This window comes from Nicotiana tomentosiformis, chromosome 6 (assembly GCF_000390325.3).
Source record: "Nicotiana tomentosiformis chromosome 6, ASM39032v3, whole genome shotgun sequence".
Taxonomy (NCBI): Eukaryota; Viridiplantae; Streptophyta; class Magnoliopsida; order Solanales; family Solanaceae; genus Nicotiana; species Nicotiana tomentosiformis.
In genome coordinates, this window is record NC_090817.1 from 12,556,260 (window position 1) to 12,569,375 (window position 13,116).

The 13,116-nt window shown below is 37.8% G+C and overlaps 1 protein-coding gene across 1 annotated transcript; it reads right to left on the reverse strand.

The window, feature by feature from the left end:
- Positions 1 to 619: 619 nt before the first annotated feature.
- Positions 620 to 12,528, reverse strand: LOC104117889 (uncharacterized). Its single transcript, XM_009629019.4, has 3 exons — positions 12,295 to 12,528; positions 10,577 to 10,698; positions 620 to 1,137 (listed from the first exon to the last, which is right to left on the reverse strand). Exons 1-3 carry the CDS (start codon positions 12,434 to 12,436, stop codon positions 814 to 816), a joined length of 588 nt encoding a protein of 195 aa, XP_009627314.1. The 5' UTR covers positions 12,437 to 12,528; the 3' UTR covers positions 620 to 813.
- Positions 12,529 to 13,116: the final 588 nt, after the last annotated feature.

Below are 13,116 nucleotides of genomic sequence, written 5' to 3' on the forward strand. Positions count from 1 at the left end.
TAGGTACTAGCTAGTAACAACTTGGTTAAGGGGATTAACAAAACTATTTCGAAACTTGAATAGGAAACACTTTATAGATTCGATAATTTAATGTTTCTCAAAATAGTGATAATCCTCAAGGCAACGTGCGTGGAACTAATAGAAAACCATGTTTAGTACAACGTCCAAATTTTACTGGATATTATTAAAATAAAATTAAAAAATACGAAGTATATCTTTTCTTTACATCTAAAGCATTTTATTGATCTAACTATTAATAGAGGGTAAAGTTTAACGGTAAATTTAGACCTTTTCCCTTTATTTTTCCTTTCTCACACAATCCTTATTTATTTATCGTTGATCGTCGAAATATGCCTTGCTTCTTCCTACTTCAATTGTGGGCTTTTTTTTTTAGCGGGGGAGTGGTTCAATTTTTTTTCCAGCCCAGCGCACTAAATTCCTACTATGCACGGGGTCCAGGGAAAGGCCGAACCATAGGGGTCTATTGTACGCAGTCTTACCCTGTATTTCTGCAAGAGGCTGTTTCCACGGCTCGAACCCGTGACCTCTTGGTCACATGACAACAACTTTACCAGTTACGCCAAAGCCCCTTACCCGTTAACAATGCTGAAAAAGGAAATTATTCAACTAAATAGCACACTGATCATCTTTTATTGCCACTCAGATCAAATTACACACCAGTAGCTTGAATACAAAGATGAGACAGGAAATGAGCAACTGTTTCCAAGTCCCAGGTTGCCCAAATATGATGGAGACAATATAAGTACAGAACTTTTAAAGAAACTAGAGAAAGAAACAAAAGACTAAACATGTTCACTCGGGGAAGGTGAGCAAAGAGACGAGGGATTCATGAGTAGGAAAACGCGAAACAAGCTCAGAACGTTTCGCCAGTTCAAAATCTTCAAACTGGAATGCTGGAGCACAGGTGCATCCAACTAAAGAGAAGTGCTTTTCACCATCCCTGACTGGCGCTTTCGTTACTTTCATGTCAGCAGAAATGCTGAAGTCCCTCGTGGGAAATGCGCCAAACCATACGTTTGGAGGTACTGTATATTGCACCAGTTGATCATCTGCAAGCGGATCGGGTCCGATGCAAGTTAACTTCACCTTGCCATCAGTCTCATTTAGTTCCATTACCTGAAAACACAGAAAATGTCATCATTGTGTAAAATAATCATTGTGTAAAGCTATTTTATTTTCTAGGAAAATATTAGTGAATAAGCAACTAGATCCGGTTATCTGGGAATAAAAAATGTTTCTATTATCCGGTTATGAAGATCCAAAATAAGAAACAAGAGTTCCTGACCAGATATGATAACTAGATGCAGAGGCGGATCCAACCTTTAAACTTGATGGGTTCAACCTTTAAAAATCTTAGCAGTAAACTCATTGTATTTTTTAAATTATGGATTCAGATTTTTATTGAATATTTTGTACTTTTTCTCACACATATATATGTATCCTCTGGGGGCAGGCAGTGGATTCTCCTCCTGTTGGAAGTGTTGATCTTGAAGTCTTACAGAGCATGTTTAACTGTCACAGCTGATAGATCAAACTTGCATCCGACAGTGGTCAATAGGGCCCTAGACATCCTTAAACGTGATCCTATTTGAAAAGAATTTCAACTTAAAATAAACGGAACAAGAAAACAATTTCCTTTTCAATGATATTTATTCTCTCTTGGCTTGGTATAGTCTTCACACGCTTTCAACAAAGTGTTTTTCGCATAATAAATGCAACATACATAAAAACTATATTCTAGGCAATAAAGGAATAAATTTAAAAAACATACAGTGGCGAAACGACAATGTTATGAATCAGCCCCAACCCAGTAAGGATAGCAACACGGATGTTACAAAAATAGCTATTGGGCTAAGAAGAGCTATTGGGCCGAGAACAAGCAATTGGGCCAAGTTAATATGGGATCCGGGTTGAGTAGTGGCCTAAGAACTGAACGGTTAAAATGGTATGATTAGTGATATTGGGAGTATGCGTATTGTTAAGAAAAGTGTGTGCTCTCCTCGTCTCCCTTTCTCTTAGTCTAAGTTCTCACCCCCTTCTTATCTCTATCCTTAGCTACTTCTGTGTTCCGGTATTTCTCATTGTAATTCAGTAGTTTGAGTGTTGAATAACAATTCGAATCTGTAATTGAGTTCTAGCTCATATTGATATAGAAAGGAGTTTGCCTATTTGTTACATTGGTGCTTTCATCGATCGTACTCCAATGGACGAAGTGATACTAGATCGTTTCAGCACCGGCGACGCAACGGGATGGATTTATCGAGCCGAGCTGTACTTCCACTTCCTTGGCTTCTCCGAGGAGTATTGGCTACCTCTTCCTTACTTCTACCTTGAAGGTGCTGCCCTTGTTTGGTTCGGTTGGCTATATCGAAACAAGCAATTCTATGATTGGAACCATTTCAAGGAGAAGCTGAAGTTGCATTTTCGGGCAGACCTTCACAAGTCTGGTACGTATGGCAGAGACCCAGGTGTGTCCTGTTACTTCTATGAGCACCGTTCCCATCTCAATTGCATTTGCTGTTGCATCTGATTTGGATGCTCGACATTCTGAGGCGGACCAAATGTTCGATAAAAATCCACAAGGAGAACAACCACACTCACAAACTGACTCGTCCAGCGATGCCAAGGAATTATTAAATGAATGTATTCATCATGGCGAGGATGGTGAATTTCAAGTGCCGGCAACGTCAATTCTTGCAGAATCATTGTTCAACACAAGAAACGATCCTAAGGCCGATGATGCGTACTCGAATGCACACTTCATTGCCCACCGATAGTGGTTGATTTAGTAGCTGATAAATCAGCAGGGCTCCCTTTCCAGGTTACTCAGATGCTTGGAGGAAATACTGGAAGTGCTGAAATTGATTTTTTGGATACTATACAACCGAAGGAATCGGCTGACGACGGTGAATGGCTCACGAATATTGTGGGCATCGTGTTTGATAAAAGTCTCGAGCTAAAAGCGACCAAGCTGCAATGCCAATTTGTAAGTGTGGTGTTTCTTGAGACCGCAGAATATGTTTCCGCCGAGATTTTATCTGCTCACTTTGACGAACCAACGGGGAATAAGGGAGTGACTTCACTTCTCATCCATACAACAGTAGCTGATGAAGATGACGAGATTGTCGAGTTTTTCCCTTACCTATTCAAACAACCCTCTTTAACCTTGGTGTTGGATGATTTTAGGGATCTCGCTGTGAACTTGAAATATGTCTTACACACTTGCAATTGGTTTGACACCGGGCAGCATGCTTCAAATGAAGTTGTTTCAACATTATTGACTGCAAAACGACGAATGGGCTGTCACTTGTATTCAGCACATCGCAAGGGTGCAAGGGATAATGGGCTACCAATTTGTATTTATGTGGACAGTGTTTTCGCTACTGGGCAGGTTTTATGGGCTTGCTTTAATATGGTAGAGCTGTGTGTGTCTTCGTTACTCAGACAAGTCCAGCTTATTGGTTACCCTCATGGCTTTCAAGTTCTTTATGTTGTAGCTGCGTCAAGCAGATGCAAACTGGTCTCATGGCGTGTTGATCTCATAAACTCTTTACCGCCACAATACTTCCCGATAAAGTTTAACGGTTGTAAAGGATTTATAACATCACACCTTTCGCTATTGCTTCTAGCAAGCGACGAAATGGTTGATTCAACTCCTGCTCGCAATGAGAGTCCTGGCGTCATTGATCCTGGTGCTAATTTCTTTATAGTAAGTATCCGCGCAACTGCAGCAGATCTTTGTGTGTGGGATCCAGGAATAAGCTTCAAGTCCAAGTCTCTAACCGGTTATACAGTGAATGGGGACCCATTGCTATTGATGGGATATATTGGCATATTTTTCTTCTTTGCATATGCTACCTATATGACTCAAGTGTGGGATCCCGGACAACAATGGTTGTATAATTATTATTGGACTTGCTATTTTACTGGGCCAACAACTAACTTTAGTGCTGATGCATTAGCCATTTCTCCACATCTTGGTGTTGTTTTAGATGCTACTAGCAAAGTTCACAGAGAAGGAACTGCACAAGTCCTTCAAGGTGTTATAGTTGGGCAAACTGGGGTAAATCTGAGAGCCCAAGTTACTTTTGCATTGATTGTAGTCTTCGATCCTAGAGGAGGCCCTTTGGATGCACCAATTCTTGAAGACAGAGAAAGTGTTCTTGAGGCAATCTTAAAAGCCATAGCTAATCTGTCTATAAACATTGTACCTCTCTCTATTGATAATTTTAATCTTCACCAATTGAAAGCAACTATTCACGACTTAACCAAGTAAGAGTATGGCTTGTCACTTTATGGAGTTTATTTCCACATTGAGTCACATTGCGCATATAGCATTAGAGTTAATGGTGCATTCCTTTTTGAGTCACATTCTGCGGATAACATTAAAGTTACTGGTGCACCAGGTGAGTTGCGGAGAAATATGAAAGGGAATAGCAATATTGACTTCACTGCTTGTGTGGGAATACTTGAAACTCTAGAGATTCAACTTGAAGTTAAGGGTGTAGTTGAGTCTATAGTGGAGCATTTCAGCACTTTCAGTAGGAAATCCAACAGACAACTAATTACAATTGACCTAAGGATTGTGATACTGGAGAATAAAGGTTGCCAAGGAAATTGTGCTTCTAGATCAAAGAGTTGCTATGGTCCACAAGATACAGCTATGCACTTCAGATATATTGGTTTCACCAAGGATACATCTGCATTGATTATGTTGAAAGCTATGAGGGATATTGAACAGTCCGCATATGATAGTGCAAAGTCGCTGTGGCCTTCGTTGAGCAAAATCATCATACCTAGCCTTGAAATCTCTGAAGCCTTACCATTTGTTGCTTTGCTGGAGGTGCTAGTGGCACAACTTGCCCTTGTTATGGAGGGAGTTCTTGTTTTCCTTTCTACTTGTGATAGAGATGAGCTCGCCACTGCAACACACATACCAAGGTTTGTGCTAGTCATTGATGTCGCTTCAGTGAACATCATTACCCGTACTATTGTTGCTAGCACATATGGGACTGCTAGTTTCATCTATATATGCAAGTCAAGTTGCCAACTAGTGGCCTTTACACCTCTGGATGTTTATATAACTACAATTAGTTTACTACTGTTTTTGTTGAAGGATTTCTTGACTCGAACCTTAAGGACAAGGATCTTATCGAGGACGGGGGTATTGTTATGAATCAGCCCCAACCCAGTAAGGATAGCAACACGGATGTTACAAAAATAGCTATTGGGCTAAGAAGAGCTATTGGGCCGAGAACAAGCAATTAGGCCAGGTTAATATGGGATCCGGGTTGAGTAGTGGCCTAAGAACTGAAAGGTTAAAATGGTATGATTAGTGATATTGGGGGTATGCGTATTGTTAAGAAAAGTGTGTGCTCTCCTCGTCTCCCTTTCTCTGAGTCTAAGTTCTCACCCCCTTCTTATCTCTATCCTTAGCTACTTCTGTGTTCCGGTATTTCTCATTGTAATTCAGTAGTTTGAGTATTGAATAACAATTCGAATCTGTAATTGAGTTCTAGCTCATATTGATATAGTAAGGAGTTTGCCTATTTGTTAGAGACAATTCTTGTCTAAAGGCCAACACTCATTGCCTTAAAACCAAAAAGGACAATATTTAGTGATACTAATCCCGGTATAAAATATGAGTTTGTATTTATCCCGGATTTGGTTATGGATAATAGCTAATGGTGTAACAAATTTTATACCAAAATAGTGGGATGAACTATCTCATAGCTATGTTGCGCGGACTCTCCAAAATGTAGCCGCACCCGTGTCGGATCCTTAAAAAATGCACTACTTTTGGAGGATCCGACACGTATCCGGCCACATTTTCGGAGAGTCCGAACAACATAGTCTCATAGAAGATGGGATAGCTAATCCCATGTGATATCCATATTTATCCACATGGTAACCAAACGATATTACTAACACTGTGTTTAATTTTATGGGCAGTAATAAATTATAAAAATTACTGAAGATGCCCAAATGTGGTAAATTCTGCTGTAGTTTCCATATGAAAATTAGAAAGAGTGGTTTTCACAATTTTCACGAAAAATCAAAAATTTTACTAAGTGAAATTTTCACCATCCACTCCAAACTATTTTTTTTTCAGATTTCACTTTTTTATGTAAAACACCCACTAAGTAACCATAAAAGTGCAGTCAGATAATTATAATTGCACCAAGTTGGGTACAGTGATTTCCATCTTCTGTTTTCTTTTCACTTTTCTTGGCTTCTGCAAAGGGAGATCGACATCAATCACTCAATAAATAGAAGGAATGACTTTTCGGATGAAAGCTTCGACATCCCCAAATTAAAAGAGATTAATGAACCAGTCGTTTGGAAATTCTTTTTACATTTTCACATGAAAACCTTTTACGACTGGTTCATTAATCTCCTTTAATTTTGGGAATGTCGAAATTGTCATCCGACAAGTCATTCCTTCTATTTATTGAGTGATTGATGTTGATTTCCCTTTGCAGAAGCCAAGAAAAGTGAAAAGAAATACGGAAGAGGGAAATCACTCTACCCAACTTGGTGCAATTATGATTATCCAACTACAATTTTATGGTTACTTAATGGCAGTTTTACATAAATAATAAAAAAGTAAAATTTGAGAAAACATAGTTTGGAGTGGAACATAAAAATTTCACTTTAGTACAAATTTTGAATTTTTGTGAGTGGAAAGTGAAAATTGTGAAAACCGATGAAAACAACTTTTTCTAATTTTCATATGGAAACTACAACAGCAATTTACCACATTTGGGCAACTTCAGTAACTTTTGTAATTTATTATTGCCCATAAAACTAAACATTATAAGTTATAGTAATATCATTTGGTTACCATGTGGGATAAACAAGGATATCTCATGGGATTAGTTATCCCATATGAGATAGCTCATCCCACTATTTTGGCATAAAATTTATCCCACCATTAGCTATTACCCATAACCAAATATGGGATAAATACAAACCCAAATTTTATACCGGGATTAGTATCACTAAATATTTCATTTTGGCATTTTTGGGTTTAAGGCGAGGAATGTTGGCCTTCCAACAAGGATTGTCGTTTTGCCACAGCATCTTTTTGGAAGTCATACCTTTATTGCCTAGAATTGAGTTTTTATGTATCTTGCATCCTAGAAAAATTGTAGTGGGATTAAATCTTCAAAAAATGCTTCATTCAATTGATCGTTTGATCTTCCAAAACAAAAGTCTGCATCTTTGGACCATGGTTATTAGACCTATCCAGAAAGGGTGTGGGTGTTTAAGAAGGAAGTAGTTGTTTAGAGCCTCTATTGGATGTATAAACGGATTGTTATGATATCCAGGATTAAATCTTGAGATTAATAATTTCATTAGGAGATTATAATGAAATCATAGTCCTTGCATAATGGATTGTTAACGGAATATCTTGTCTTCAATCCAATTTAGCTTTTTTCCTTGTTGTTCAAATATACTCGAGGGACAATATCCACTTTTCAGGTGCAGTTCCATTGATTGGTAAATCGGGCGCTAACTTTCGTTGTTCTTATCTAATTGAGAATATCACAAATATTGGTGTAATTATGGCCAATATTTTGGCTAATGGATTTCATCTCACATAAGCATAAGCATCTTTGCAAAGTGTAGTCTTTGTTGGCAATATTCTTTGGGACCCAAAAATACTGCATTGTGTGGTGGACATCATTTGCACAAGTTGTATCTCTTCTTTTACACCTAAGAGGCCAAGGCTTTTTTGCCTATAAAAGGGAAGGTCATTAGTTCATTTTAAACACACCAACAAGACTTGAGTCTTCATTTCTTGTTTTTTCCTTTCTTTCTTTTATTAAGAGTGTTTTGTATGAGAGTTAAGTGTTGGGAAGCACTTGTGTGAACCCTTTCTTTGGAGTGACCGTGTGAGGTTATTCTCTTGGGGTATTTGGGATTAATTAGAGTATTTTGTCTAATTTTATATTCTCTTTTGTACTCTTGTTGGTATAGTAAAATTACTCCTCTCCGCTTGGGGACGTAGGTCACAGTGACCGAACCACGTTAAATTTGTGTCTTCTTTATATACTTTAATTGCCGTTGTGATCAACTTCCATTGTCTTTGTTATTCTCATTATAACGTTGTTTGGCTAAATTACGCACTACCCGGGTTCTCGATCCTAACAAATTGGTATCAGAGCCGGATCTAATCGGGTTTATTTCAGTAGTCAAAATGACTCTAACAAAGACTTATGTTGAGTATTTTGACCGAAATGCAAACTTCGGAATGTGGCAATTAAAGATGGAAGCTATCCTAATTCAGGATGGCTTAGACTTGGCGTTGCAAGGAAAGGAGAAAAAGGCGGATAAAATGACGGACAAGGAGTTTGCCGTCATAGATAAAAGGGCAAAATCAGGTATCATCTCAAATCTCTCAAATGAAATTTTACGTGAAGTTTCTGTAGAAACCACAGCCAAAGGCATGTGGGAAAAATTGAAAACCTTATATATGAAGAAGACGGTGGAAAATAGACTTTACCTTAAGCAGAAGCTTGATACAATTCGTATAGGTGAAGGTACCTCTATTCTATCTCATCTTGACACCTTTGATTCCATTCTTATGGATTTGAGTAATATAGATGCTGAAATTAAAGATGAGGATCAAGTCGTGTTACTGCTTTGTTCTCTACCCCATCTTTTAAGCATCTAAGAGATACTATGCTTTATGCAAAGGATAATATCTCTTATAAGGATATTAAATCTATCTTAAAATCAAAAGAACATATAGATAGTGATATTACTGGGGAAACTAGTGGAACTCAAGCGGAAGTTGGCTTGTTTGTTAGAGGCAAATACGACTCAAAATCTAGATACAATAACTTAGAGTGTCGTTATTGTCATAAGAAATGTCACATTATCTCTGAATGCTATAAGTTGAAAAATAAAGAAAAGCATAAGGAAAGGAAAAATGAGCACAAAAATACCGACATTACCGAAGCAAGTGTAGTTGCTGATGAGACTGATGGAACTATTTTTTTAGCAACTAATAATAGTTTCAAATCTAACAATTAGTGGATTTTAGATTCGCATTGTTCTTATCATGTGTCACAATCGGTATTTATTTACCACATATGAATCTATTGGAGGTGGAGTTGTTTTGATGGCAAAAATGTTGCCTACAAAGTTATTGGAAAAGGTACCAAATCAAAATGCACGATGGTATGGTGAGAACTCTCACCGATGTTAAACATGTTCCTGACTTGAAGAAAAATCGCATCTCTTTGGGCACTCTAGAATCTCTTGGGGACCAGGTGAAGGTGGAGTTCTGAAAGTTTCTCATGGTGCTCTTGTGATCATGAAAGCACACAGATCTGGTTCGTTGTATACTTTATTGGGATCCACTGTTATAGGTCCTACTACAGTTTCGGTATTAGACAACTTGTCTGATTTTGATGGCATTAAATTTTGACATATGCCCATTGGGGCTTTTGCGGAGAGGGTAGAGCAAATTTACTATATCAGCCAAAATTAGGCCAAGGTGGAGATTTGTAATTATGACCAATATTTTGGCTAATGGATTCCATCGCACATAAGCATAAGCATCTTTGTAAAGTGTAAACTTTGTTGGTAATATTCTTTGGGACCCAAAAATATTGCATTGTGTGGTGGACATCATTTGCACAAGTTGTATCTCTTCTTTTACACCTAAGAGGCCAAGGTTTTTTTGCCTATAAAAGGGAAGGTCATTAGTTCATTTTAAACACACCAACAAGACTTGAGTCTTCATTTCTTGTTTCTTCCTTTCTTTTATTAAGAGTGTTTTGTATGAGAGTTAAGTGTTGGGAAGCACTTGTGTGAACCCTTTCTTTGGAGTGATCTTGTGAGGTTATTCTCTTGGGTTATTTGGGATTAATTAGAGTATTTAGTCTAATTTTATACTCTCTTTTGTACTCTTATTGGTATAATGAAATTATTCCTCTCCGCTTGTGGACGTAGGTCACTTTGACCGAACCACGTTAAATTTGTGTCTTCTTTATATGCTTTAATTGTCGTTGTTATCAACTTCCATTGTCTATGTTATTGTCATTATAACGTTGTTTGGCTAAATTCCGCACTACCCGGGTTCTCGACCCTAACAATTGGAAATGGCAAACAACCAAAAAAGAAGAAAATATTTATCTTCAAATAAAATCCGTGTTAGGAATATGGGTTCACATGAACCCATAGCCCAAAGGGTACATCAAATCCACCATTGCTGAGATGTGGCCAAGTGGTGTTCAATCAAGGTGAGATGATGAGGCATGGTCGCATGGAAAGAAAAAGCTATGTTTGAATTGCAATGAACTAACTGCAGTTAGAATCTGTTTCATGCCATATGGTCCCTTGCTAGCCCAAATCGAGTATGTCATTTAATATTCAGAGCAGCCAAATGGTAGAAACTGCCCGAAAAGGAAATATGATGACCCTTACAGTTCTTTAAAGTTTGCTTAACACTTGTGTTTGAGTCATGCCAGCCAAATCATTTCCAGTTCACACATTAACACAAAGCAAGAAAGATCATTCATTATAGTGTATGAGTAGTTACCGTGATTGGCTCTCCCATATAAAAATGCCATGTTTCTGCGCATGGTATCCGGTGAAGGTGAGACGAACTTCCAGAAGGCACCAAGAAGTAAATGCATGTACTGATAGGTCGATCAAACTTATCTGCAAAGGCATAATCAGAAAGATCAGGGAAAAACAAAAAAATTTGAGAATGACAATGTCAACCAGTATTCTCTGTTATGACTTATGAGGTAAATGATACTCATATTACACTTGAGAAACCAGTCAGAACTTAAGAACAGAAAACAGAATTCCATCATCTTGACGAAATATTTTAAGTGCTCAAGACAATGGAATGCTCCAATTAGTGGCAAAACACCACGAGCATTGAGGTTGAAGGAATCACCAAAGTTTACTCCAGTTCTTAACACTTTTTTGCAAGATAATGTTTTTCGAGAAAAGGTCAGTGCACCTTCTTTTTTGCAAGTTAACCAACTGATATTTTGTTATTGTCTAGTGGATACGGAAATCAAAACTTCATTGACGAGAAAAAGCTGTCTAGTGCAGCACTTGCGGGAAACTCCTTGCCGAGGGCCTGTGCACTCCCGGGATTAGTCGGGGCTCAAAGAGACTTGGACACCCGGTGCAAATCAAAAAAAAAAAAAACTGTCTAGTGCACCCAATAATTTATCAAAAGAGACAATTGTCATTCATTAAACTTCTGAATGGAGTTAAATTCAGTAATACATCCAGTATGCAGAATGGCTCAACATTCTTCCATACAACTATTCTCAAACTATCTTTCTTGTCCAAGTTTTTACAGTTAAAAGATCAAGTTACTAATCTTGTTCTCCTAACCAAAATTTCTCCACTATTTGCTTAGTTTAGATATTCAGGAGGCTTATCATATCCACAAGCTATTTGCATTCAATCCCATAGCAATCTCGCAAATGAGAGGGAAAGTGTTTATAAGGTGTTTCAAGCCTTAATCTTTTGTGTCCTACATTCATATGTTTTTCCAATAGGTTCGACAATGTATAGATCGTCAAGGCGATCCGAAAGTGCATTGAGAATGTAGCCTCCACACATGATTTTACCTTCCTCCCTCTTTTTCCTTTGTGCATCGAGTTCCTTGGAATCGTTATCCTTTGGTGGAGAAAATGGAGAAAGATTTTGATCAAGAGATTATAAGTCTTTCAAGACAACTTCCTCCCATATGATTTTAGTTTACCTCGTTCCCTTTTAACACCTTGACTCACCATGGCTTCACACCTACAGATCTCAAGCGACCTTCTCTCAATTTATCCTCAATCATGTGCTACTAAAACCATCTTCTCTTCCACCGGACATTTGTAATTAAACTTCTCTTCCACTGGACATAGTAAAACCCCATAACATCGGAAACAGACTCTTTACCTTCTCAAGGTACGGGTAAGGTACGCCTACAACTACACTACCCATACCCCACTTGTGGGACCGCACTGGTTATGTTGGTGCTGTTGTTGTTGTAGTAAAACCCCATAACCTATTTATCCCGAAAAGCCACACGTAGAAGAGAAACAGACAAATATCAAAAAATCCCATGAGCAGCTTAGTTGGAAGGATCAAGATAGATGACAGTTACAAAGATTCAAGACTCACAAATCAAAAACTAAAGAACTTTACACAGAAAAACCCAGAAAATCAAAAAGTAAAGAACTTTATACAGAACGAGCCACAAATCAAAAAAGTAAAGAACTTTATAAACAAAAGACTTACAAGTAGGTGGAAGGTGAGATGTGGAGAGAATAACAGAGAAGTCTCTGAATGTTTCAGAGTAAAATCCGCCTTCTGGGTGTGGCTTCAAGTTTAGCTTTGCTACAATTTTGGAAGCTGTAGGCTCAGTTGAATCTGAAGCCATCTTTTTTCTCAGGGTTTACTGTGGAGCTGGTCCGTGTACCATGTCAACTTCCTCTTGCTGGTTGTTGGAAATTATAAATGCCCTTTTAATTAAAAATAAAAATTAACAAATTCTACTGACTAACATGATAAAGAGATAATTGAAAGTTTTTCCAAGAAAATGACAAAAAATGGTCCTTTATCTAGAGGTCTAATGTAAAATAATCTCATAATTATAACCCTAAATTTGCTAAAAGTGAATGCGCTTGATCTCTATCAACTGTTTAACACAGTCGTTCGATTTAGCAAAACCTGTGGGGGAAACATTTAACGAAAATTCACATATGAAGGGTATTTTATGTCATATTTAAGATCACAAATTTTAAGAAATATTTTTTTTTTTAAAATTAAGTACATAGTCAAATAGGATCACATTAAATATGTCGTTTTGGACCAAGCTCACACGGTTTTACCCAAAATGTCTCACACCGTTAAGAAATTCATACACCGTATATGTAAGCTCCCAACTTTTTCATTCACAAATGTGGTACTTTATTCGCACACCCAACAATCTTCCCCTCGAACTAAATTCCACGTGCCCCACTATCACGATCCTCAGGTCTCCCCCGCGAACCACTTCCACTTGGCCCATTACCACGAGTTAATTTTTGAGATTCATTGTGTGTCACCTTCATCGTTAGA

Excerpts from the sequence above, each read along its gene's own strand:
- LOC104117889 (XM_009629019.4), bottom strand. The coding sequence starts at position 12,436 with ATGGCTTCAGATTCAACTGAGCCTACAGCTTCCAAAATTGTAGCAAAG. Across the intron at positions 10,699-12,294 it reads ATCTCACCTTCCACCTACTT|ATAAGTTTGATCGACCTATC; the intron begins GTAAGTCTTTTG and ends ATGCCTTTGCAG. Across the intron at positions 1,138-10,576 it reads ATATGGGAGAGCCAATCACG|GTAATGGAACTAAATGAGAC; the intron begins GTAACTACTCAT and ends CTGTGTTTTCAG.